Source organism: Lissotriton helveticus, chromosome 8 (assembly GCF_964261635.1).
Source record: "Lissotriton helveticus chromosome 8, aLisHel1.1, whole genome shotgun sequence".
Classification (NCBI taxonomy): Eukaryota; Metazoa; Chordata; class Amphibia; order Caudata; family Salamandridae; genus Lissotriton; species Lissotriton helveticus.
The window spans coordinates 341,764,574-341,789,489 of NC_136069.1; the positions used below are offsets into that span (position 1 = coordinate 341,764,574).

General features: G+C 43.2%; 1 protein-coding gene across 3 annotated transcripts in view; it reads right to left on the reverse strand.

Moving 5' to 3' along the window:
* FLT3 (fms related receptor tyrosine kinase 3) overlaps window positions 1–24,916 on the reverse strand; it is a 469,875-nt gene that overhangs the window by 67,713 nt on the left and 377,246 nt on the right. For all 3 annotated transcript variants that reach the window (XR_013599399.1, XM_078655995.1, XM_078655994.1), the window contains exons 16-18: window positions 19,464–19,574; window positions 17,650–17,803; window positions 4,965–5,095 (exon numbers count right to left, since the gene is read on the reverse strand). Coding sequence is in view for 2 of the 3 variants with exons in the window: in XM_078655995.1 (XP_078512121.1) it covers window positions 4,965–5,095; window positions 17,650–17,803; window positions 19,464–19,574 (396 nt within the window). In the remaining variant the exon portion in view is untranslated. The remainder of the gene's footprint in view (window positions 1–4,964; window positions 5,096–17,649; window positions 17,804–19,463; window positions 19,575–24,916) is intronic.

A 24,916-nucleotide genomic window follows, 5' to 3' on the forward strand; every position in this document is an offset into this window, starting at 1 on the left:
TTGTTGTCTTTAGGGAGGAGAATAATAGCGGGCTTGTTAACAAAAGCTCCCAAAGAGCCCTGGACTTCTGCTTCCTTAAATGCCTGAGTCAAAAGGGGCACAAGGAGGTCCTTCACCACCTTGTGGTATTCTCCTGGGAGCCCATATTCTACCCTGGGGGACTTGCTCGTTGAGAGGGCAGATATAGCATCAGTCAAGTCTTCATCCATGAGCGCCTCTGATGAAAGCGCTTGCCCCCTTTCTGATAACACCAAGAGAACTGGGCGCTATGGTAGTAAGCAGCACAGTGCTGAGCAGACTGGACTACTGTAACTCCCTATATTTAGGAGCCCCCCAGTACATCTTTCAGGGGCTGCAAAGAGTCCAGTCTGCGGCGGCAAAATTGGTACTGGGGTTGCGACGTGACTCTTCCTCCACCTCCGCACTGAGGCAGCTCCACTGGCTACCAATCAGGGAAAGGGTTCTTTTTAAGTCACTCTGCCAGGTGTTTAGGGCCTCACATGAGATGAGCCCAGTCCCATTACAGGAAAGATTCTCCTGGTATCTTCCTCAGAGACAGCTCCGGTCCTCGGGTACCGGCTTGTTGGCAGTCAGGAAATTTAAACGCTCCCGGATGTGGGGATGGCTTTCAGTGTGGTAGGGGCACAGCTATGGAACAAGGTACCACAAATGATCAGACAGAGTGTCTCATTAATCGAATTTAGGAAAAGCCTGAAAACCTGGCTTTTCCCAAAACTCTGATCTATGTCCTATTGTCTCTCTTCATCAGCCAGTTGACCAAGTGTCTGGATATCTAAAAGTGCCAGGATACCCGTAGGGTGGCAGTAGCGCTATATAAGCATAGATACAATACAATACAATACATAAAGGAGCTAGAAAGACACTCACCTGATTGGGTATGGCCCTTGGGTGTAACGTATAGAGGTAGGTGTATTATGAAAAAAATCGTTTCGCAATATCAATGGGGTGTATAAAGAGGCTCCCTATAATGCCGCGGATTGCTAGAATGGCCATTTGGGATTCCCTCTGGTATATTTTTGTGGCCAAAAGCAAGTAATAGTCTATGCGAAATTGAGTCTCATCGGGGCAAGAGAAGAAAGTGTATTCTTTGTCGCTCAGGTGGAGTAAACACCAAACTCCCACCAACACATAGTCATCTGCAAGATCACAGAGCAGTGCCCACTAATTTCGATTATGCACATCACTACACTCAGTCCTGTCCAGAATTGTTCAAATCCCCACCCAACCACACAGGTGACTTGCTAAGTGGAGATAAGAGCCTGGAAAGCTGCGTCAGAAAGCAAGCTTTTCTGTGCTGTGTGCATATTTGAAGCCCAAAATGAATGTTTTACCCAGGACCGGTAAGTTTCCCAAAACCCAGTGACCCCTCCATCCATCCAGGCTTTAATAGTTTTACACATAAAACCTTATCCTATAAGGATTGCCACACCACAAGCATTCCCTTGGCCTTTGACCAATCTGCTAGTGCTGATGACTGTACCCACCCAATCCAATTTAAGCTTAGGTGATTCCACCTGTGATAGGCGGGTCTCCTGCAACAGAGCTATATCAGTATGTTTAGTGTGAAAGTATTGCAGGGTCTTCTTGTGGTGCAGCATGCCATTGACGTTGATGGAGATCAGAGTACCTGTTGCGGTCAACATGTGATAATATGAGGTAAATTCAGGAGATGACTAGAGAAGAGGGTAGGGGACAGGGGACCCACTGGGGAAGGGTGGTGAAAACTTAGTGGGGGCGGTGGGATAGACCCCAATCATCAGTTTCCTCTAAGCTTTGGGTCTTGGCTCGATCCTGCACTGGCGTGGCCAGGGTGCCACTCCCAGCAGCACCCAGAATTACAAGTAAGAGCAGGAATCATTGATACAGAATGGGGTTCATAGCCGTCCACTGCATGTATCTCTACAGGTAGGTGGAGACCCGTCGTGACTCAGCTTGGGGTTCAATGAGGTGCAGCCGCCCAAGTGGGGCCCAAGTGCAAGTCTACAGGGTAGGCCCAGGAAAGTTAAATCCACCCAACCCCTAGGCCTGTGGCCGGTCAGTCTGGAGAGCCTACCAGACATCAGTTCCTTTACAAAGGTGTGTGTTGAGAGGCCAAGCGGGGCATGCTAGCAAAGCGAGCACATCAAACAGTTCCCAAACACGGAAGAACATCACATAAGGACAAACTGACAGAAACGCAAGACAATATGTGCAAAGAACAATGTGTAAGACAGCAAGCACTACAGAGTGAGCAACCATGGGTTGTCATGTATAGGGTACATTCAAGCCTTTCCTCTGCTTCCAGCATCACTCACTCCCAGATTCAGGGGAGACCTCGATTTGTCTCTTTCTCTGTCCTTGTGTAATGCTTCCACTACTTGTTGCAGACAAGCTCGATCTGATTATCTCCTCCTGGATACAAATGACTAAGCTGATATCTAGGAGGTTTCTGAGGCGGACCCTCCAGCTGTAGGGGTGCAGGTGTTTTACTAATGTTAGTGTCTATCCCAGAATCTCTTAGAGTATCAAGAAACAGAAATAGATTAAGATCTCCTGGGTCAGTAACTTCCTGCATCTTCCGTTCACCATCACCACCATCCTTGCAGGTTTCATTATCTTTGTGATTCAGATAACTGTGAAGGGCCAGGAACCTCTTGCACTTGGCATTGGTACCTGAAGCCTTGTTTTCGGAGAAAGAGATTCGGTTCCCACCATTCTGAGAAGTTCATGTAGCTTCCTGGCCATTGATAGGATGGCCCTAGTATGTAGGTGATGCAGTGAACAGGATTGGTCATGTGGAGTTTGCCTGGGAGGCACGATGTGACCTGACTCGGGGTGCTTTCTGAAATTCTAGAGGTTCACATAGCTGGAGATGGAGGAACGCTGGGATCAGTGTATTTAAATAGCTCAGCCTGTTACCTTGTTCTGTAATAATAATAATAAATAATAAGGAAATTTATAGAGCGCCTGGTTACGCCTTCCCGGCGTGTCCCCGCGCTGTGTAGAGAGAGAGTCAGTCCAATAGAAGAAGAAAACAGTCCCTTCTGGGTCCCCGTGCACCTGGAAGTTGTCTCTCTGTGCTCTATCATCCAGTTCTGCCACTTTACTGTGGAGGGATCTGATGTCTTGCCCCCAGTCCATCGGGTGAGTGTACTGAGATTCCACCTCATCCAGTCTATGATCTGCCTTGCCCGAACGTGAATGTATGGAGGACATCTCTTGTTGCATGGATTTCACCTCCGATATAAGGTCTGTCATCTTCGCGTAGATTTTGGAGGGGGTGGTACCGATGGTCGAGATCATCTTGAGGAGGGCGTCCATGCTGGTGTCAGGGGAGGCCACAGAGGAGGGTATCGAGGCAGGTTGAGAACATCATACAGCCTCAGAGTAAAGGAACTGATGACCTGGCTGGCTGCTTCTAAGAAGACATGAAGGGCCTACGCCCTAGCCCAGACTCTGGCCAATATCAATGCAGCCTTGGGACCACCCCCCGAGCCGAAGCCAGCACAGATAGTAAACAGATGGGGCGCCTCAGGCGGTATTTCTCTTGAGGGAGAAAAAGGGAGCATGGTTCAAAAAGGCATCAAAAAGCACCTGCAGGGTTCAAAAAGCACCTCAAGGATCTGAGTCTAGCCAGTAAGCTGCTGTGTGCTGCAGGCAGGATTGTCCCCCGTATAAGGCTATATACTGTCAATTGTTGTAGGAAGCCAGGGATCGCTCCACGATGTGCTCCAGAGTCCAGATAGTAAACAGTGCGAGTCAATAAATCAGGGCAACAGGAGATGCTCTTTTCCCCATGGACCATCTCCTCAAGGGTCGAGAACATCCGGCGGGTGTGGGACCAGATGAGGCTCTCTACAGTATGAGGTCAGCAAGCAATGTTCCCAGTGGGCATCTTCCCTCAATGATCAAAAGCCAGGAGCCTTGTGGATGGCCTAGTCAGAGCTGGGGGCTGAGGGGACGAGAAGGGCGTTTGTCCTACAGAGGTACAGACCTGTGGTTAGACGGCTTCCCTGCCAGGCCCCAGCAGTACCTTAACAACATATAGGCAGAGCAATGTGTGGTTGCGTAATGGAGTCCCCAGACCGCTGACATCACTGCTTTACTGTTTGGCGTGTCTATTTTGCTCTGTGCAGCTCCAAGGAAGACGGGTGAGATGGACAACCGGCCACTCGGTGGGCCTGCTGGCTGAGTGCTGAAGAGGGCCCAGGGCGTCTGGCACTGCGCCTAGAATTTGGTCATGGTCCCACCCAACAGCAGCAGCACCATATTCAGGACGGAAGCTGGTTCCTCAGGACAGCAGTGCTGATGGCACATCTCCCCTGTGCATAGGCAGCAGCAACAAGCCCTCTGAACGGGTGGACAGGGGGTACAAGGCCAGCTACTACATGGAGCTCCCACAGGTAATTGCCATCTTGGCCAGCCCCAAGCTCCGCCTTCCAGGGCATGTATATTCGACTATGACCAATATACAACTTTCAGTTCAAACTGTTTTTACTGAGATTAATTGACTAAAAGCTCATGTGTGTAATTTTAAGGCAAACTCAATACTTTTCCAGTACCATCCTAAAGATTAATTGGAATATTTACCCTATATTTATGAATGAATATTTGCCAATCCTCAACATGCACACTGCCAATCTTTACAAGGTAAATACACACCATGGATATGAAAACATGAAGTATTCATGCCTAGGTCAGAATAATCATTTGATTTAATGCATTGTATCAATAGAAAAGGTGCATACACTGCTACATTTCCTATTATTTTGTCCTCATATGTTTATCCTTGTTCTAGCTGACTTTTGCCAAATGAAAGTTGAAGATGATATAACACCAATGCTTTTTTTATCATCACTGTTTGGACAGTTCATTTCATTAGCTTGAAAACAATAACCAATAGTCATTCACACTGAAATGTATAAAATAATTGGATTTTCTTTCAATCATGTGCAGTAACTTACCTTCCTCTGAGTAATACATACTTTCATCCATCGCCGGAATGAAATCCAAGTCATGTTTTACCCGTTCATCAGTACGTTCATCTGTTCTGCTCACTGCCATGTATGAGTCATTTTTCAGTGACTTTCCTCTTCTAACATTCGTTGCAGGTCCCAGTAGGTCCAGAGAAAAAACATCAATAAAAAAATTTAAGTATTTCTATAGGCAATGAGTAGGAATATATATATGGCTTTCTTATGAAGCTTTTACACACATAAGGAGTTTTAGTAGCTATTTGAAATGAAGTATAATGGTAGTCACGAGGTAGATCCAAGTAGTGATTTATTAAGTTGTTACAGGATCAATTCATGTTAGTTACAGGATCAATTCAAGATGGTATAAAGTAAATCCAAGTTAGTACATGGCCCCACCAGGAGCTGATCTTCATAGCTCACCCACTCATTCCAACTGTCACTCCTCCAGTCCACCAGGCATACCAACATTCCACGCTGTCATCATGCACTCCAAGGTTCCATATACACAGAAACTTGCAAACTAGCTAAGCTGCTGTAAATGTAGTCTTAACATATCCTCTTTCCTTAAGGAGACAAAGAGAACAAATAAACAAATAGTTACATCAAATAATAAAGAAAAGCGCAGAAAGCCAAAGATAAAGACAGGCAGAAATAGTACATACTAAAGTACATACTAGGTACAGGATGTAAATGAATAGATGCTAACAGGATGCTACCAAGAAGACGTAGCGAGACACACCACCCCTTCTCTAGGGAACATCATAAAAATATATAGAAAGTTAGAGAGTAATAATCAAAAAACCGTGTGCAGATCTAAACAAAACACACCATAAAACGGGTACAGGTGAGTACAAAGTAATGTAGACACAAAGTTTATATAGGTAGGGTGAAAACAGTGAAAAGGATGTGCGCACAACCCACACTGCAGACTAGAACAAGAGTATAGAGACCAGCTCTTAAATACTACCGCCCTACGATAAAAAACATCCAATAAACTTAGAGTGTCAGCAATACTAAGAGAAAATTAAGCAACTCACACAAAAGTTGTACCACATAACACACAATAGAAGTGTGAATAACTAGAAATAAGTATTGAATTAATTACTCCAGGCATTGCAGTCTTATTTAAATTGCTGCATGAAACATATTTAAATTGCTGCATGAAACATTGAACGTATAACAGTCTTACTGAAATTGCTGCAATACCCATATAACAGTCTTACTTAAATTGCTGTATAAATCATTTAACGTATAACAGTCTTACTCAAATTGCTGCAATACCCATATAACAGTCTTACTTAAATTGCTGTATAAATCATTTAACGTATAACAGTCTTACTCAAATTGCTGTAATACCCATAAAACAGTCTTACTCAAATTGCTGTATAAATCATTTAACGTATAACAGTCTTACTGAAATGCTGTAAGAATCGCTAAAATAATACAGACTTACTGAAATGCTGTATAAATAGTATAGTATGGCAGTCTTACTGGATTGCTGCACGAATTACACTTGACGTAAACATAGAATCTTAATTAAGTATATAGTATAAATCATTAGCATAAAAACGCTATAATTGTAAAACATATACAATCCGCTAAGTAAACTGCTTATATCTTCATAAATAAAAAGGTATCCCTGAAAACGCTGTATAGCTTAACTCAAATGGTAAAATAGCATGAAAATTGTTGCAAGTCATTAAAATAAATCAACTCTACTTAAAATTTTGTACAAATTATCATAAGCAGTACATCTTTTAAATAAGTACAGTGTTTAAATAACAGAAGTGGACTGATTGGCTTAGAGTATGCACATTGGACAATTACTAATAAAAGCCTCTTGATGTCCCTATTTCTGGTAAACCAAAAGTGCACACTAATCCATTAAACATGCCATGCTTGGGACAACGAATAAAATATGTAAACTTGTGGCAAATACAAGCTCTCATGGTAAAAATAAACAGAGCAATTTCCACAGATTGACCCTTCGACCTCAAGGCAATCTCACGCTGCGGCAGACATTCAAAGTCATAAATAACATTGAAAGTTGTCTTCATATTAGAATTTGCTTGAAAGTTGTCTTCATATTAGAGTTTGCTTGAAAAAAAAACGATCTTATCTAATATTTTGTCATACCTCCAGTAGATGATGGGAAAGCGACCGATAACCAAAGGAACTGGCAGATGCAGGTCCAGTAACTTTAAAAAAATAAAACAAAGGTAAAAATCAGCAACTTGTAGGAGAGGAAGATCGAGATAGCGCCTCGATGCCTGACACACTTTGTTTAATTAATTAAAGTTTAGCGTGTGCATCGCTGAGATAAGACGCACTGCGTTGTCTTCAACTTAAGATGGCGGCACGTATTTTATGCCGCACAGGATGGCTCCCTGCACACCTGTGCATCAAAACGTCCATTAGCAGCGCCAAATGATAGAACAACAAAGGAACGTCATGAAGAGCTGTGCAGCCTTCCTTCACCGCAGCACGAGCCAGGTTAGGTGCGAGAGCTTATTTCGAAATTTGAATCACAAAACAACAGTTGGCAACAGCAGCCGCATCTCCTCAGAAATAGATAGTGAAAAATACATTTAACATACAATAAATTTTCACGTTCCTCCAGTGCATGTAAAGAACAAAAGTGAGCACACTCTGCTTATTAACTCGAGTGCTACTTGTGCTTCAATGACAATTTCCTTTCGAATTAGATGATCGTTTCTAACTTGTCAACTCAAATCTTTCACATGTGGCTGCGCGAGTGTTATTAATATTTCAAAGATAATTTCAATTCCATTATGCCGCTGCTAGACATCCACTTTAACCCCTCACTGGTCGGGTAATTATTATTATTATTTTTTTTGAAAGGCAGGAATCTTTTACACAATACTTGTAGACGACAAGTTTTTAAAAAAAAAAACAGTTTCCTTTCCATTAAGCCACTGTTCAATCTTGCTCGACTGTTTAATGTCAACTTCTCCGTTTAAGTTGTAATTAGCTGTGTAATTAATCTTGACAGTTTATGAAAAGAGATAAATGGGTGCATGACATCGGTTCTTGGGCTGTCCTTTTTTTTTTTTTAACGCTGTTTCGTTTTCTCATAACGCTGTTTACTCAGGGCACAGGTTGACACCAATTATCTTCAATGGTTTATAAATTAAGTGAAAGCAGCCGCCTCAGATATGCTCAGTATGCTGCTAATTCATCACAAACAGCAGTAAGCTTCACTGTAATTGCTTAACCTCTTCCTTTAAGTTAATTCATGTAAGGAGTAAGAAACGCTTATGCAGGCTGTCCTGATGATGATGGACACTGGTGGGGCAAGTGGGCGTTCTTCTCCTATTTTAAATATAATTTTCTTTAAGAGGTTTCTTTATATTGATCCTTATTTAGTATATAAATAGTCTCATACATCAGGTAGCCAGGGTTTCTTCGCCAGATCGTCGCCAATTAAATGAAGTATAATGGTAGTCACGAGGTAGATCCAAGTAGTGATTTATTAAGTTGTTACAGGATCAATTCATGTAGGTTACAGGATCAATTCAAGATGGTACAAAGTTAATCCAAGCTAGTACATGGCCCCACCAGGAGCTGATCTTCATAGCTCACCCACTCATTCCAACTGTCACTCCTCCAGTCCCACCAGGCATACCAACATTCCACGCTGTCATCATGCACTCCAAGGTTCCATATACACAGAAACATGCAAACTAGCTAAGCTGCTGTAAATGTAGTCACAACACTATTCTCAAGATCCAGTGAAGACTTGGGTTGCCACTTTGTCTAACATAAATGCTATGCCATTACCTCTTGCTCTCACAAACTGGAGAAAAGGTGGGGGTACGTCTGCTGCTGCGGTCATTTCCTCTTCCACCTTATCACAGGTTTAACTCTGTACAGACCCACGGGAAGCAGAAGAGAGACAGGTACTCTAACGTTCTCTCTTCACCTTCTGCCTATTTCCTGTCATTTTCATGACTGCCTTGTGTTTCCTCCCTTCAATCCCGCTTACTTTCCTGAGTCTACTCAGGATTGAGGTAAAGGGCGCCACTGCCTTGTGTCCTTATTATTCTTCTGCCTCATTACAGTCTTGAGGTACAGCTTTGAAGTATTGGAACTACACCTGCACTTGGTAGCTGCTCTTTCTGTCTTACACATCTGTTTCCCAGAGCAATGGTGAGTCCTCCCACTCTTTGAATGAGTGTGGACGCCCAGCTTTAAGGCATGAGTGTCCGGAGGGGTGTAAAGGTAAGAGGTATGGCTTATTGCCTATGGCTCAGTAGGAGGGGCAGGGGCAATATTCAAACCGCTAGCGGCGGACCCAACTCAGACGATGAATGTCTATGGGTCTCCACAGAGTGGAAGTGCTGTCTGGTGTGAGGCTTTACATGTGCTAAGAATGCATCACACAAAGCCATCTGGATGATGAGACACATTCCCCAGCAATTCCTAAGCTCACATGTTTAGAGATGGCACTCTTCATCTTACGGTATAGGAGATATCTTTTCTTGTGTGTCACAGCATCCTTGCTGGGCAATCCTCAGACACCGCTGCTGGGACATTGGGACATTGCTACATGGATTCATGATGTTTTCGCACAGAGCTCTGCTTTCCTTGGAGGCTGTTGGAGGACATTTAGAATATGTAGAAACATGACCTCGATAATGATTTACCATTCCAACTCCTTATTGCGGCAATTTGAGTGGTATTTAGACAGAACATCAGAAACGAAAATATTGTGGGACATAATATCGTGTCAAGAATATTGTGGGCAAAAATATAGTGAAGGGAAGTTTCTATAGGTAAGCACAGATTTACAATATATAACTCCATATCTATGTATCTTGACGATATATATATATATATATATATATATCTATATTACCTACTGGCGGTCGCCAGTAGGTATATATAGTTAGGATTTTTTCTCTATGGGATTTTTGAAAATTCTATGTCTAATAACTTTGGCGTTTGTGGACGGAATTGGCTGAAATTTTCAGGAAAATGGCACATTTTGTTTCTGAGCAGCCCCTGAAAATTGGGGGGGGGGGGGGTTCGTCCAGGGGGGGTCGAGAAAAAAGGGGGGTCCCAAAACGTGTTTTTAACATTGAGTTTTCCATAGGGCGGTTGGCCTCACTTTTAGCCCGAACGGCTGAATGGATTTGCACGAAACTTGGCAAAATTGTAGGGACTGGTAGCCCGATGTGCCTTTTGTAGGTCTCAATATATGTGCTACAGTGGATTTTGAGAAATTAACGTTTAAAAAAAGATATATATCTGTAACAGCGGACCGGGCAGCGCTCCAGTTCGCGTACTTTTCGCGCAACGGAGCTTTGTGAAGCGAAGCTGATTGGTTCTCCGGCGTCTGTAAACATTCCAAACAGTCCGTAGCGGCCGCCATCTTGTCTCTCGGTAGGATCGAGAGACAAGAGGAGGCCAAAGCGAAGGGGCAAATGACCATAAGGGGGCATAGTAGATCCTCGCTGACCCCCTAGGTTTGATGTGGAGGTTTTAAAAGGGCCCCGCGGGGCAAAAAAAAAAAATAATAATAATAATCGAACGGCTGAATGGATTTGCACGAAACTTGGTAAAATATTGGGGACTGGTAGCCCGATGTGCCTTTGCTAGGTCTCAATATATGTGCTCCAGTGGATTTTGAGAAATTAACGTTCAAAAAAAGATATATATCTGTAACAGCGCTCCGCTTCGCGTAACGGAGGTTTGCGAAGCTGATTGGTCATTCTGTCACTGGGCTATAGTTGGGCTACATCTGGCTGATATTTGGGCTACATTTGTTTTTTTTGTCTCTGGCGGCCATCTTTGGGCTACATTGGGCTACATTGGGCTTCATTGGGCTTCATTGGGCTACATTGGGCTACATTTGGGCTCCAACATATATATAGGCCAATGTAGCCCAATATATATTTTTCAAAGTTAATTTTCGTAAAAACCACTGGAGCATATATCTTGAGACATAGCAAAGGCACATCGGGCTACCAGTCCCTACAATTTTGCCAAGTTTCGTGGAAATCCATTCAGCCGTTCGAGCTAAAAGTGAGTCCAACCGCCCTATGGAAATGAAGGAAATGAATGGGTAATTTGTAATTAGCAAATAGCTCATCGCAAACTAGGAATGGTAAAGAATCGCTATTTATTCCTTAAAGTTCGCTATTTAGGAAATGCAAAAAACTTTGATGATACATATGGCGGTTCATCTCTAACAAGATAAGAAGCATAGGGATAGATTTATGATGACTGGCGCATCACCAGGGATGTGTTAGTCATTCTGTGCCGCTGTTCCGTCACCTATGGTGTGCTGCATTTACAATGCGGCGCATCATGGGGCAAAAACAGCACAGATGCGTGATGTATCTGTGCCGTAAAGGTGGCGCATTGCTGGAGTTGTATCGCAAGTGTGATGAAGCTCCAGCAAGGGTCGGGGGTGCCCCTGTCGCAGGGTTTCTGTTCTCACACAGAACTGTGGACAGAGGATTGGAACCTCGGCGAATTAGGGTGCCCCAAAACTCACCTTAGTAATCAAAAACCCCTTAGCAAGCTAGGTACAGTGTCACATTGGATATAACAAACTCTCAATGTTTAGACAATCCAGAATATGAACTTATAGTACCTCAGGATACGTGGAACTCATGAACAGTCGGTCGTTATATATTTCTTAGAAACCAGAACATGGAGTTAAGAAGAACACATGTGTATTTGAAATGTTTATTTACTAATGCCGTCTTCTCAGGCGTAGTATCTTAGATAATACAAGTACACATATTATCAGTAGCAAAATTACCAGCATAGTTACTAGTACATAAAAAGCGAATGGTGACAGTATGTTAACATGCTGTAAATGAATAAGAGTTAGCAACACTTATAAGCAGCCACGGGCCGTGGAGGGAGTTACGGTGGGGCAGGGAGGCGGGGAGGGGGAGGGGCAGGGTGGAGAGGGCTCCACCCTGCCCCTCCCCCTCCCCGCCTCCCTGCCCCACCGTAACTCCCTCCACGGCCCGCGGCTGCTTATATCTCACCCTCCCTAATACACATATTATATTATTTGCTAAGAAGGTCTGTTTGTGTTGGTTTAGGGCGTGCCCATACTTTAGTGTCTTAGATTTGAAGGAATCACATCAGCATACACCAGCTCTCTCTTCATGTGAACCGCATCAACTGTTGTGTATGTGTGTTCGGCAAAGCAATATAAAACCCGCCTCATGCCCAGAATTGGCAGAAGCTGCACTTATGTTATGAGTATGAAGTCGTGGAGATCAGACCTCATAACAATTCTGTATCGTGTTGTTCTTGAAACTTCAGCACTCGCTGTACAGATATAGTTTAACAAGCAAAGCAGATAGTAGAGCAATAACATATTATTCTCATGTAAACCACGATGAACTACTAGGTTGAAAGCTAAAGCAACAACTAAGTGTCGTGTGCAGAAGTTGCAAAAAAGGAAAAATGGCGTTTAAACCGGTAATGAGCCCATGCTAACTTAACACGGTGTAAAGATATCCAGGACCTAGATGACACCTCCCCATGATCCGGAAACGAACTGAATAAGATAATAGAAGTGCCATCTCATGAGAGCAGATTGCAACTTTATATGTGGACGGTCCGCAAGGTAAAACATTAAAAACTAGGAAAATTTAATGCTAAAGAAAAATAAAACAGCCAAGTACTTTATCGAGTCTTAAGCCAATAGGCAAGCTAAATAATAAAAACTTGACAAATAAGTCAATGAATTGTCAATGAAATGCTAGTACTCAGCATATCAAACATGAAAAAGGTCTATGACATAACTGTGTATGCAAAATAAGCTGCAACAGCCTCCAATAGGAAGTCACCGTCTTCATCCGAAAAGAGTTCAGCCATCCAATTTAAAAGCGGAAAAGAACATACGTGCTCTCCCAGCACCGGATCCTCTATTACCATCAGACAGCTCGGTGGGTTTTCAAGAAACCTCTGTTCCAAGAAAGACTGTGTTGCCGCCAGTAAATTCCAGGGACCAATTAGTCCATGCATCAATGCCACAGCCATAATCCTTTCGCCAGGACAAACCAACTTGTGAGTAATGATAGGAGTCATCAGCTGATTAAAGTCGACGTCAGGAGAAACCGGTCCGCAGAGACACAAATCAATGGCCCAATCGAAATCACAGGTCAGGCAGTGAAATACAGGCTGGACACAGGTGAAGTAGGAGAATCGAAAAGATAATCCATATGCCGTGCTTAATATCGCCAACGGCATTGTGCCATAATATTCTAGCATGCGATTGCGGAACAGTGTCAGCAGCTGCAGGGCGGGAGCTTGCACAGGAGGGACATCCATATTTAAAAATGTAAAAAAGCACAAGAGCGTCCGCTGGTAATGCAAGTAAAAATGGCAATCCACGAAGCACAGTGGAAAAAATAGAATGAAAGAAAGCAGGGATGACTCCAAAGATTTTCTCAAATGAAGTCACGAGACCACTGGTAACAACTTTAAAAAAGTGCGCCAGGGCCTTTGTGGAGGACGCGTTAAAGATAGTCCGAACCATCTTGCTGAAATGGAAAGGCGAATCAGTATTGAAAAGGGTCTGCACCTCTGTACGGGTGTTCGCTATGTGAAGCACGAAAGTTTCACGGGCCGAACTCAAGGCCACCTCTCTCTGAGACAAAAGAGCTCTTATTCTTGCCATGCCGTTGAAATCTGCTCCCAAGGTTGGTATTTGTGGCCAGATTGAAAACTCCCTATGTTCATGTGTGGGAGGAAATAGAACATTTCTGCAGCAAATAACCCGTTCACTTACTGTTACGATAAAAGGAATACTTTTAATTAACCCAGAACAATCTTCATTATTGAGCATCAAATAACTACCATTTTCCAACAACTTGAACGTGGGGATGATAGCAGGAACTGGCGTGCCTTGCAACACGCAAGCCATATTTGGTCGGTGTTTGTTGCATGAACCGTGTAACTGTATGTGCCTACACATTAGTGAATGATCTGGCGTCTCAGTGCATTCCTCTCCATTCAGATAAACTTCTTGATCATCTTTGAAACATCTGTATGTGTATGGAAGCGACCAGACCTCATGAAGAAAAGCACTACCTAAAGGTTCATAACGACCTATTGGTATATATTTCATACAATTTGAAAACTTATATAAAGCAAAAGGCAGCATTATTAAACCGTGGATAAGGCACGTTGCCAAAAAACCCGCAATCCTCTGCTGATGATGTCACTGAGCATGTCATGAATGATGTAATATGTGACATCATCAGCAGTGGATTACGGGTAATAGTATCTCTAGTTTACTCCCCTATAGCTGTCTTTCTTTTAACATAAGTGTCTGTTTCCTTCCCTTATACTTACTGTTCTTTTTTTTAAAAAAAAATTTTGGTTCACTTCCGGTTCGCGTACCGGCGAGCGAACTGGGAAGCGAACTACGAGAAATAGAGGTTGGCACAGTTCCAAATATTGTACCAATTTTTTAATAACGGGGAGGTAGTTCTGAAAAGAACTTTTTTTTTTATTGTTTTTGTTTTATATTTTTTTTATTATTTTTCTGAACATTTTTTTATTTTTTTTGAATTTTTCTGAACAGTTTTATATTTTTTTGGGTTTTTCTTGGAGGGGGCAATGAAAACGATTCATTGTAAAGGGCTCAACAGGAGCAACAAAACAAAAAAAAAGTATTTATTATTTGGGGCGTTTCGTACAAACTTGCATATGATAGTCAATAGCTCTGTTGATCAGAGTGATGCTTCTTTCTCCGTAGCAAATGAATCCACTGCAATGTACGCAGACTTGTTTTACTTCACGAAATCTCGTTTGTATATTTGGCACCATCTCCCTGCCCTCTGGTCCCGTTACTTCCGGTACAACAGATCTTCTGGCCATAATAGGGAGATTATCTAGGTCGTTACGAAACTGTGCAGCACTGTAGTTGTTAGGATGCCACCTAGTCATATGGCGATGCATTGTGTAGTTTCCGAAACTGTATTTTTTGTCGGTCCCTCTGGACAGTCTATCTTGACATATAAGGCAAGTTACGTATCTTGCATTTACTTTTTTCTGACCTTTGGGAATTTTAAAAAATTGCCAAATGAAGTTTTCTTTCCGGTGAGACGTCCTGGGCTCCTCAGGCAAAAAGTGCCTCTCTTCGTGCTCGTCGTCCTGTTCCTCTTCTTCCTCTTCTTGCTGAATTATAACTTGAGCAGGTGGTCCACTCTTCCTTGGATGTGGTGGAGGTGGTGGGGAAGCACCAGCTGAAGCTACTAAAGAAGCCATTGCTCACTGGTAACAAAGGGTCTTTCTCTCACAATGATGAAAGTCAGAGTGAGGAAAGAAGGAGGGATTTTCATCATTTGGGAAAAACAATAGTTCTCAACCAATGAAAAGTGTTCATTTTAGATTATATGACCTAGTCTTACATCATTAGGAAACCAAAAGTGAAATGAACCAATGAAAAGTGTTATTACCAAGTCACATGACCTGCTGTGTTTACGTTAAGCGCTTTGCAGGGCCTCCCGGTTTGCTTCCAGAAACCTGTGCTTTGCGACTCGGTAAGCGTACCAGTTCGCTAACGTAGCACGTCATATGACGTAGCACGCGACAACGCGAAACGTCATGCGGACGGGAGGCGTCACGATGTTGTTTTCTAACGCGGCAGTTGCGGTAAAGAAACGTTTACCGGCTCGCGGTCTATTTCGCGGCATCAAGGTCAGCTAACGGGAAGCTTCCCGATTCGCGAAGCGGGAACGAAGAAAAAAAATATTTAAAAAAAAATTATTAATAAACATATAAAATATATTTTTGGATTTAAAGAAGAATACATTTTACAGCTACAGATATTAGCTGTTAAAAAACCAATGAAATTCACTGAAAAAACCATAGGTTATAGACCATATATAGTTAGGAATTAGCATTTACAAAACCTTGAAAATTCACTGAAAAAACCATAGGTTATAGACCATATATAGTTAGGAATTAGCATTTAGAAAACCTTATTTTACTCACACAAAACCATTGAAATTCCGTATATAGTTAGTTGCACTAACTATATATCGCGCACCCGCAATCCACTGCTGATGATGTCACATATTACATCATTCATGACATGGTCAGTGACATCACTGATGACATCACTGATGACATCTCAAATGACATCACTGATGACATCACTGATGACATCTCAAATGACATCACTGATGACATCATGACACACCAATACCAGTTACTACATACGCACTCACTGATTCCTACGTCTACACACACATTCACTCATTCACCCATACAATCACTCATACATACAGTCACTCATTATTACAACACTATCATATGCACTCATACACCTATGCAGACAGTCACACACTGCCACTCATCCATGGAGTTACTCACACACCAAGTCAGTCCTGTAAAGAATCAATCACACTTCCATTTCTTCATCTATACAGTTAAACACAGAACACCATACTTCAGTGACATCACTGATGACATCACTAATGACATCTGAAATGACATCACTGATGACATCTCAAATGACATCACTGATGACATCATGACACACCAATACCAGTTACTACATACGCACTCACTGATTCGTACGTCTACACACACATTCACTCATTCACCCATACAATTACTCATACATACAGTCAGTTATTATTAGAACACTATCATATGCACTCATACACCTAGTCAGTCCTGTGAAGAATCAATCACACTTCGATTTCCTCATCTATAGTTAAACACAGAACACCATACTTTTCACACATATACTAACACATACTTACTCTCTTATACAATCACTGATACAAGTACACATTGATATGCACAGCGTCACACACCTCCCAGCCAGCCACACACACACTCAGTCTTCCATCCATCCAGTCATTCTTCAATATGTAAAACGTATTTAAACTTTACAAAAACACACAGACACTAGATGATGTCATCAGTGATGTCATCAGTGATGTCACTGACCATCTCATGAATGATGTAATATGTGACATCATCAGCAGTGGATTGCGGGTGCGCGATATATAGTTAGTGCAACTAACTATATATGGAATTTCAATGGTTTTGTGTGAGTAAAATAAGGTTTTCTAAATGCTAATTCCTAACTATATATGGTCTATAACCTATGGTTTTTTCAGTGAATTTTCAAGGTTTTGTAAATGCTAATTCCTAACTATATATGGTCTATAACCTATGGTTTTTTCAGTGAATATATATATCTATATATATATCTATATATATATATCTATATATATATATATATATATATAGATATATATATATATATATATATATAGATATATATATAGATATATATATAGATATATATATATATATATATTCGTCAAGATACATAGATGTGGAGTTAAGAATAGTAAATCTATAATTACCTATTTGCATTTACCTTCTCGATATTGTGGTCTTCGATTTTGGCACAATCTCAGTCAACACAATATTTTTGTTTCCAATATTCAGTGATCCACTTTGAGCAACGGAATGAGGCAGAGGTAATTGTAGATTGGAAAATGTTGCCGATCTCAATGTAGGTCAATGCGGAGGGGGGCACCAAGCGTTTAGCTCATGCCCTTGCTGCCTTTTCCCTAATCAAAAGGCTGTATTTTCTGGTTGATAGTCGCATAGAGCTATACATGTGGATCAGAGCAACAACTCTTACCGGGTGTTCGAATTTACATCAAAATTGTGATAAAAGCTGAAATTATGTCGCTGAAAGATCTCGCTCCAAGTCCTATGAAAGGTTTCTCTGTTGCTTTTCAGGTAGTTCAGGAGGTCACCATTGCAGCAGTATTCAAAAATCAGGTAAACAGGTCCTGAAATAGTTATTGTTACTATGAAGAACATACGAAGGACAAGACTATAACAACAAGAATAAAGTTGATGGCAAATGTTCAGCACATAAATGTTAAAAATATACAGTACACCAGTTCATTACCCATTGTGGTGCACAAATCCTTAATTGTGGAAATATTGCTTAATGCTTACAGGCTAGCATCATTATTGCATTGGACCATTACTCCAGATGTACCCTGACCCTCAAAACTTTATTATTATATGGTTATTTCTGACAGCACAAAAACCTCTATGTGGCACTAAACAAAAGAACCATGGTCTTATGGTCCGATATTGAATCTTAACTATTAGGCAGAAAACTAAGATTATGTTTCTTTTTAAGCTACAACAGATTTTTGACAGAGAGGCTAACGCGAGGAACGAAATTCCAGGATGACATCCTGGTCTCAAAAATCCTGACCGACCCATTGCTTGAATTTGATCTTGCTTTTTAAAGAGCAGCTGCGAGCTCAAATTGAGCGGATAGGGAGGGACACACTTCTAAAACCTCATTGTCAGAAGAACCTGGCTATATTTGAGAAAGGTTCTATACAGAATACAGGCATTCTTACAAGTAACTTTTACATGTATCGGAAGCCAGTGGAGTTCAAGTAAAGGGGTAAGAGTGGTGATCGAACCTCTTCAGATTCTAACAGTCAAATTTTAAATTAACTGATGGCACTGAGGGACATTTGTACAAGGGAAGTGGCGGAGTGAGACGTTAGCCTTCCTGGCTTAATGCCTCTCTCCGCCACTTCAGAAACACAGGGCTACACCATATTTACGAGAATATGGTGCAGCCCTACGTTTCCCCTGCGCTGGCACTTCACTTAGCAGCCTAGCGCCAACGCAGGCACTTTTGCACCATAGTGCAAGGATGTAAGCATGCACCATCAAATGCTGCTTTGTAACTTCTATGTGCGCTGCTTATTGCAGAACACATAGCAGTCGCAAAACTGCATTTTTTTAAAACGATTGCTTATGGTCAAGAAGGGGACCTTCCTGTACATAAATAATCATTGGCCTTTCGCTGTTTCCATGTGTGCTGCAAAACGCAGCACACATGAAAACAGCAAAAACAAGGAGAAATTAAACATTTTTCCTCATTGAGCCAGGGTAAGACCAGGTTTTCCCTAGTCTTAATTCTGGCGCTGTCTCCTACTAACGCCTCCCTTGTAAATATGGGGCTGTGTCAGAAACAATGTGTTTCGGTGGAACCCCCACAGCAGCACCCATTTCCCTCCCCTTTTGTACTCAGCATAGCATGAAAGGGGGCCTTATTTACAAGGCAGCGTTAAGTCACGTTAAGTGGCTTAACACTGCCTTTTAAATAAGGCGAAGCCCCTATCGCCAAAGGAATGTCGGAAAAAGTCACGGCGATAGGAGCTTGTAAATATGCCCCTGAATGTTCAAGAGATCATGTGCTGAACCAAATAACTCTCATCTTCACCTCTTATGGATTAAACCTGTGTACTTATGGAGTAGAATGCACTGCACAGAAATCTGATTAGAACATACGAGACAAGAAAAATCTTGCTAGAATCAGAAGATCCAAAAAGAATTCTGATTGGTCAATACCTTGTTCTTCACGAGTAATCAATGCCTGCACTATTTATATCCCGTTTAAAGAGTGATCCTTACCTGACATAGTGCAGGCACCGAGGAGATTTACAATGTTGTCATGGTTTCCGATATGAGTCATCATTTTTAGCTCAGACATCAGAGCATCTTTTTCGGACGCCCCAGAGGTGTCTGAAAAGAAAGAATGCGAATCTTTAGTCTAACTATAAAGATCAGCAAATGCGTTAGAAGAGACTGAATCGATCGTAAAATGTATTATTGAAGTATATGCAATGAGTTCATCCGTTGAGACTGTACATAATGCTTCCATGACAGACACAATTATCTGTATAAATGGCGAACTAATTCATTTCACGACAGGGTGATAGAAAGTTAATGATTAGCCATGAAAACATAAAACAAAACTCAGGGAAGGCACCTAAAAGTAAAGACAAAAAGAAAACATAAGATTGCCATGAGTAACAAGCACATAAGGTAAAAGGGCACAGCATTCACCCTAGCTCTAATGCAGCAGAACAAATGTGCTGTTAGTGTGTTGTTGGAGTCACTTGGTGGTCCACACCCCTAGACTGAGCCATTGTTCATATGTGGTATCCCAAAGTGTCCTGCATTCATTCCTTTGATATTTGAACAATTTGAAATGTTCAGTTATCACTCACCAAAATTTGTAAGCATGTCATCATGATATTAAGAGGATGGAAAGCTACAAAGACAGGTTACAGATGTAATTCTCTTTAACTTTCTTTAAAACATCTCCAGAGGCAAAAAGGGAAAAGCAGGAGTGGAAACAATGATGAATGGAATTGTCTAGGCTGGCCCTCAGGGCTGCATATCTAATATTAGAAGATGTTACTAAAAACCTATACTGCTCATAAGCGTGAATAAGATTTGGTTAAGAGCAAATTTAGGGAAAGGTAAGGCCAAATTATATATCATGTCAGAGAATATGCAATTTTGCAAAGATATTTGGTTTGGCTGGCCAGTGCTAGATGTTATTTTTGAACTTTTCAGGCTGAGCAATTTTTGCAATGGCATAAGGTCTTTCTTTGCAACCATACGCAGCAAACATCGTACGTCATGTGTCCTAGGAGACGTCTTAGATTAGTTTACACGTAGAACCCTATTCCTTAGACTTAAGATCGGCCCTGAAACAAATCTGGAGATGAGAGGGGATCCTTAAGGTGTACTTTAGCAGACCTTTGCGTGTTTCATATTTTTAGGTGCAGTTCTACGATACCCCAGGGGCACCTCTTGATTTATTGCACAGCAAGTCTTTGTGGCAACAGAATCAATTGCATATTATTCGCATTGCGCTGGCTTTGAGACGCTTCTAGCGCTTTTAAATTCCCCGTTTTTGTCATTTTATTTTGGTATTACTTTTAGCACAGTATCCCTTGCTTTTGGTCACTGTCCGCAATCCTGCACTTTAAACTGTGTCCTCACCGCTATTCAGGCGGCCCTGACCCTCGCTTCTTACAATTGGTGGGCGCCATCTTGGGTGGGTGTGGGGAAGCGCTGCACTATTGGGCGCTCTAGTAGGCAGGCAGAGTAGCTAGAGGCAGTTCCTGACATCCTCTATAAAGCAGGCTGGAGGTAGGAGCGTTTTCCTTGTTGGCTGCATATTATTCGCATTGCGCTGGCTTTGAGATGCTTCTAGCGCTTTTAAAATCCCCGTTTTTGTCATTTTATTTTGGTATTACTTTTAGCACAGTATCCCTTGCTTTTAGTCACTGTCCGCAATCCTGCACTTTAAACTGTGTCCTCACCGCTATTCAGGCGGCCCTGACCCTCGCTTCTTACAATTGGTGGGCGCCATCTTGGGTGGGTGTGGGGAAGCGCTGCACTATTGGGCGCTCTAGTAGGCAGGCAGAGTAGCTAGAGCCCTATTTAAACCGGACCTATGACGCGCAGCGTGTGCGCGCAGCGTGTAAGCCGTCGCTACGCCGGAGTCACGCCAGAGTCCAGCCCGTCTGCGCCCGTCCGCGCTAAGGATGGGCTGGACGGCTGGACGGCTGGCCAAAATGAAGCTGGCTCATTGACTGGTAGGTATTCGCTACAGGAGATGCTAAGGCTTAAGCCTACAAGACTTTCGTGCTATCATAGAAGCTCTCCTGATGATCTTCTTTCATCTCCGCACTGTGGCTGCTTTCTGGCATGCCCCAGTGGCTCTGGTTTATCCCCCTCCACTCACCTATCATACTCCCCGGGGGATACTGGAGTTAAAACGCGGCACGAACACTGTATTCTTGTCAATGCTCGCTCTCTTGTTAAGAACAACATCATGTTTAAGGAGCTCATACTTGACAGGAAGCCCTCGTTGGCTTTCGTCACGGAGACATGGGCAAAGGACTCCTCTGGTCCTGACCTTATTGAAGCAGTCCCACAGGGGTACTGCCTGGTACGGCATGACAGAGTGGGCCGTGTGGGAGGTGGGCTAGCCATTCTCTATAAAGAGTGCTTCCAATGCCTTATTACACCTGTCAAGGTTCCTAGGGATGCCTTTGAGGCTCTCTATTTTTCTCTGACAGGCCCCTATAAATTCACATTTAACGGATTTCTAGTTTATCGTCCTCCAGGCCCTAGAACCGATTTCGGACTGCAACTGCTTCACATCCTAGAACCTTATTTTGGCTGCGAAAACTTGACGGTTCTGGGAGATTTTAATTTCCATCTTGAGCTGTCAGAGGCTCATGATACCATCTCCCTGGTGGATGTTATGCTAGCTTGTGGACTTTTCCAACTGGTGAAAGTGGCCACCCATCGAGCAGGACACACGCTCGATGGAATCTTTTCCAACGATCGGAGGTTGACAGTAAATGATTCCTTTTTTCTGTCATGGTCAGATCACTTGGCCGTACCATTCACTATGTCCTGTCCGATCCTGGATGGCTTCAGAAATATTCCGAGCAAGACGGAATTACGTTAGGAATCTGAATAATATCACAGAAGGTTCCTTCACACCCTGGATCACCAGTTTGTCTACTTCCTTGCGGGACAATGTCCAGTCGGCTGTCTCACAATATGACAAGACCATTACAGAGGCTCTGGACTCTCTGGCCCCTATACGGCCATGCTATTCTGCTAGGAAAAGACCTTCAGCCCCATGGTTCACGGAGCATCTAAGACTACTCCGACAGGAAGCCAGGAGACAGGAGCGTCTATGGCATACCAGCTGGGATCTAAGGGAAAAGGAAATCCATAAGATCTTGATAAGAAAGTATAAATTGGAAGTTATTAGGGTAAAACAAGAATACTTTACTGCCCTAACTTCCTCACTTTCATCTCCTAAAGAGCTCTTTAGGATAGCAGATTCCCTTACTACCCTTCAGACCCCTGATCCGGTGATTGCGTCACAGGAGTTCTGCAACAATATTGCGATGTTCTTCCAGACTAAGATCCTGGACATTTATACCGCTCTAGAGTTGCTGAAACCTATTACCACTAAGCCCGTTGCCCCAGCTGTCCTGGACTCTGGCCTTTCGGAGAAATCTCCGGTATGGTGCCTGGAATCCTTCCCTCCTCTCTCCCTACAGGATGCAGAGATACTTCTCAGTAAAATTAAATCTGGCTCTCCTCTAGATGTCTGCCCGCTTAAGATCCTAAAGCAGTGCGGAGATTCTCTTTTACCCCCTCTTGTAGACATCATGAACAGGGCCATGAGGGAGGGCATTTTTCCCCAGCAGTGGAAGAATGCAGTAGTAAGACCTTTACTCAAGAAACCCTCTCTCGACCCTGGGGTACTATAGAATTTCCGTCCCAAGTCACTGCTCCCAGCCCCCGCGAAGATGTTAGAAATCCATCTGAATAAACATCTTGCTGCCTTCGTGGAAAAATCTGGCTGTTTGGATCCTTCCCAGCATGGATTCAGGAGGGAACATAGTACAGAGTCTGCCCTCACCATAGTACTGGATAATATCCGTATGTGTGTGGATGGGGGACAGACCTCCCTCCTGATCCTTTTAGACCTTACCGCCGCCTTCGATACCCTTTCTCCCTCAGTGCTAACATCTCGCCTGAGGGAGATTGGGGTTCAGGGGGAGGCATTGGCTCTACTCACCTCTTTCCTCGACAAGCGAGAGCAAAGAGTGAAGCTGGGTAAGTTTCTATCTCCATCCCTGTCTGTGCAATGTGGGGTCCCTCAGGGGTTGGCGCTTAGTCCGACCCTTTTTAACATCTATGTGACCCCCCTTGCCAGACTAATTAGATCTTTTGGGATGGAGGTAGTTTCCTATGCGGATGACACCCAGATCCTCGTCTGTCTCTCCCAGTCAGTTACTCCGACTGCCTCCAATTTTAGATCTTGCATGGAGGCGGTCGGACAGTGGATGATTCACAATTCGCTGAAACTGAATGGGGAGAAGACTGAGGTGATGGTGTTTGGAGGCAAGGAGGAGGTATGGTCAGCTGAATGGTGGCCGGACTCACTTGGAGCATGTCCTGTCCCTGCGGCATCTGCTAAAAATCTTGGGGTGGTGATCGATCCCTCCCTCAGTATGTGTCAACAGGTAAACAGGACTATTGCTACCTGCTGGGGCGTTCTACGCATACTGAGGAGGATTAAGCACTACCTTTCGCAGCAGGCTAGGAAACAACTGGCAGTGGCTCTAGTGGGTTCTCGTCTGGATTACTGCAATGCGCTGTATGCGGGACTGAATAAAAGCTTGCTGCAGCGCTTGCAGGTGGTCCAGAATGCAGCGGCTAGGTTCGCTCTGGATCTACCTCGGGGCACCTCAGCCACACTGGCTAGGAAACGGCTTCATTGGCTCCCCATGGAGGATCGTATTCTGTTTAAAATCCTGTGTTTAATCTATAGGGCCCTAGCAAGAAACAGCCTTATAGGAATCGGATCCATCCTGTCCTGTTATAGTCCTTGCAGGAACTTACGTTCCTCTAACAAGGCTCTTCTATCAGTCCCGCGTATCCGAAAAGCCAGATGGGGAGGTAAAGCCTTTTCCAATCTGGCACCCAAGTGGTGGAATGTTCTTCCTATGGAATTGAGGTCCCTCCCCACTCTGCAGCTTTTTAGAAAGGCCCTGAAGACCCGTCTCTTTGCGTTCGCATATGCGTAGTTTGATTTGCCATCTTTTTTATTTATTTTTTAGGCGCCCTGACACCTTAGGGTTTTGGTTGCGCGTTATAAATAATTTTCAAATCAATGGATGGAGCAAAGCCCAGATGCTCAAAGGCACCTTCTCTTTTGCTCCAATGTTACTCTACTCAGTGGAGTAACATTAGCCCCCACAGCCCCTTGGTGAGGAGGGGCCTCCGAGCTCCCGGTGGCCCCCTCTGGCACTGTGTATGAGCGGCGGGTCCCTCGCCTGAGAGCCCCTGGCTGGACCCTGGGGTGGGGAGCACTGCCTCCATATACTTTGCAGGGGGGCCCACTCAAGCTTTGCTACACCACTGACTCGACTAAGACACACTCTACTAAGAATCTCATTTAGAATAAGGTTTTAGTTTTTCATTGTTACAGATTTTTACCCTTACATATAGACACAAACAATGATAACCTG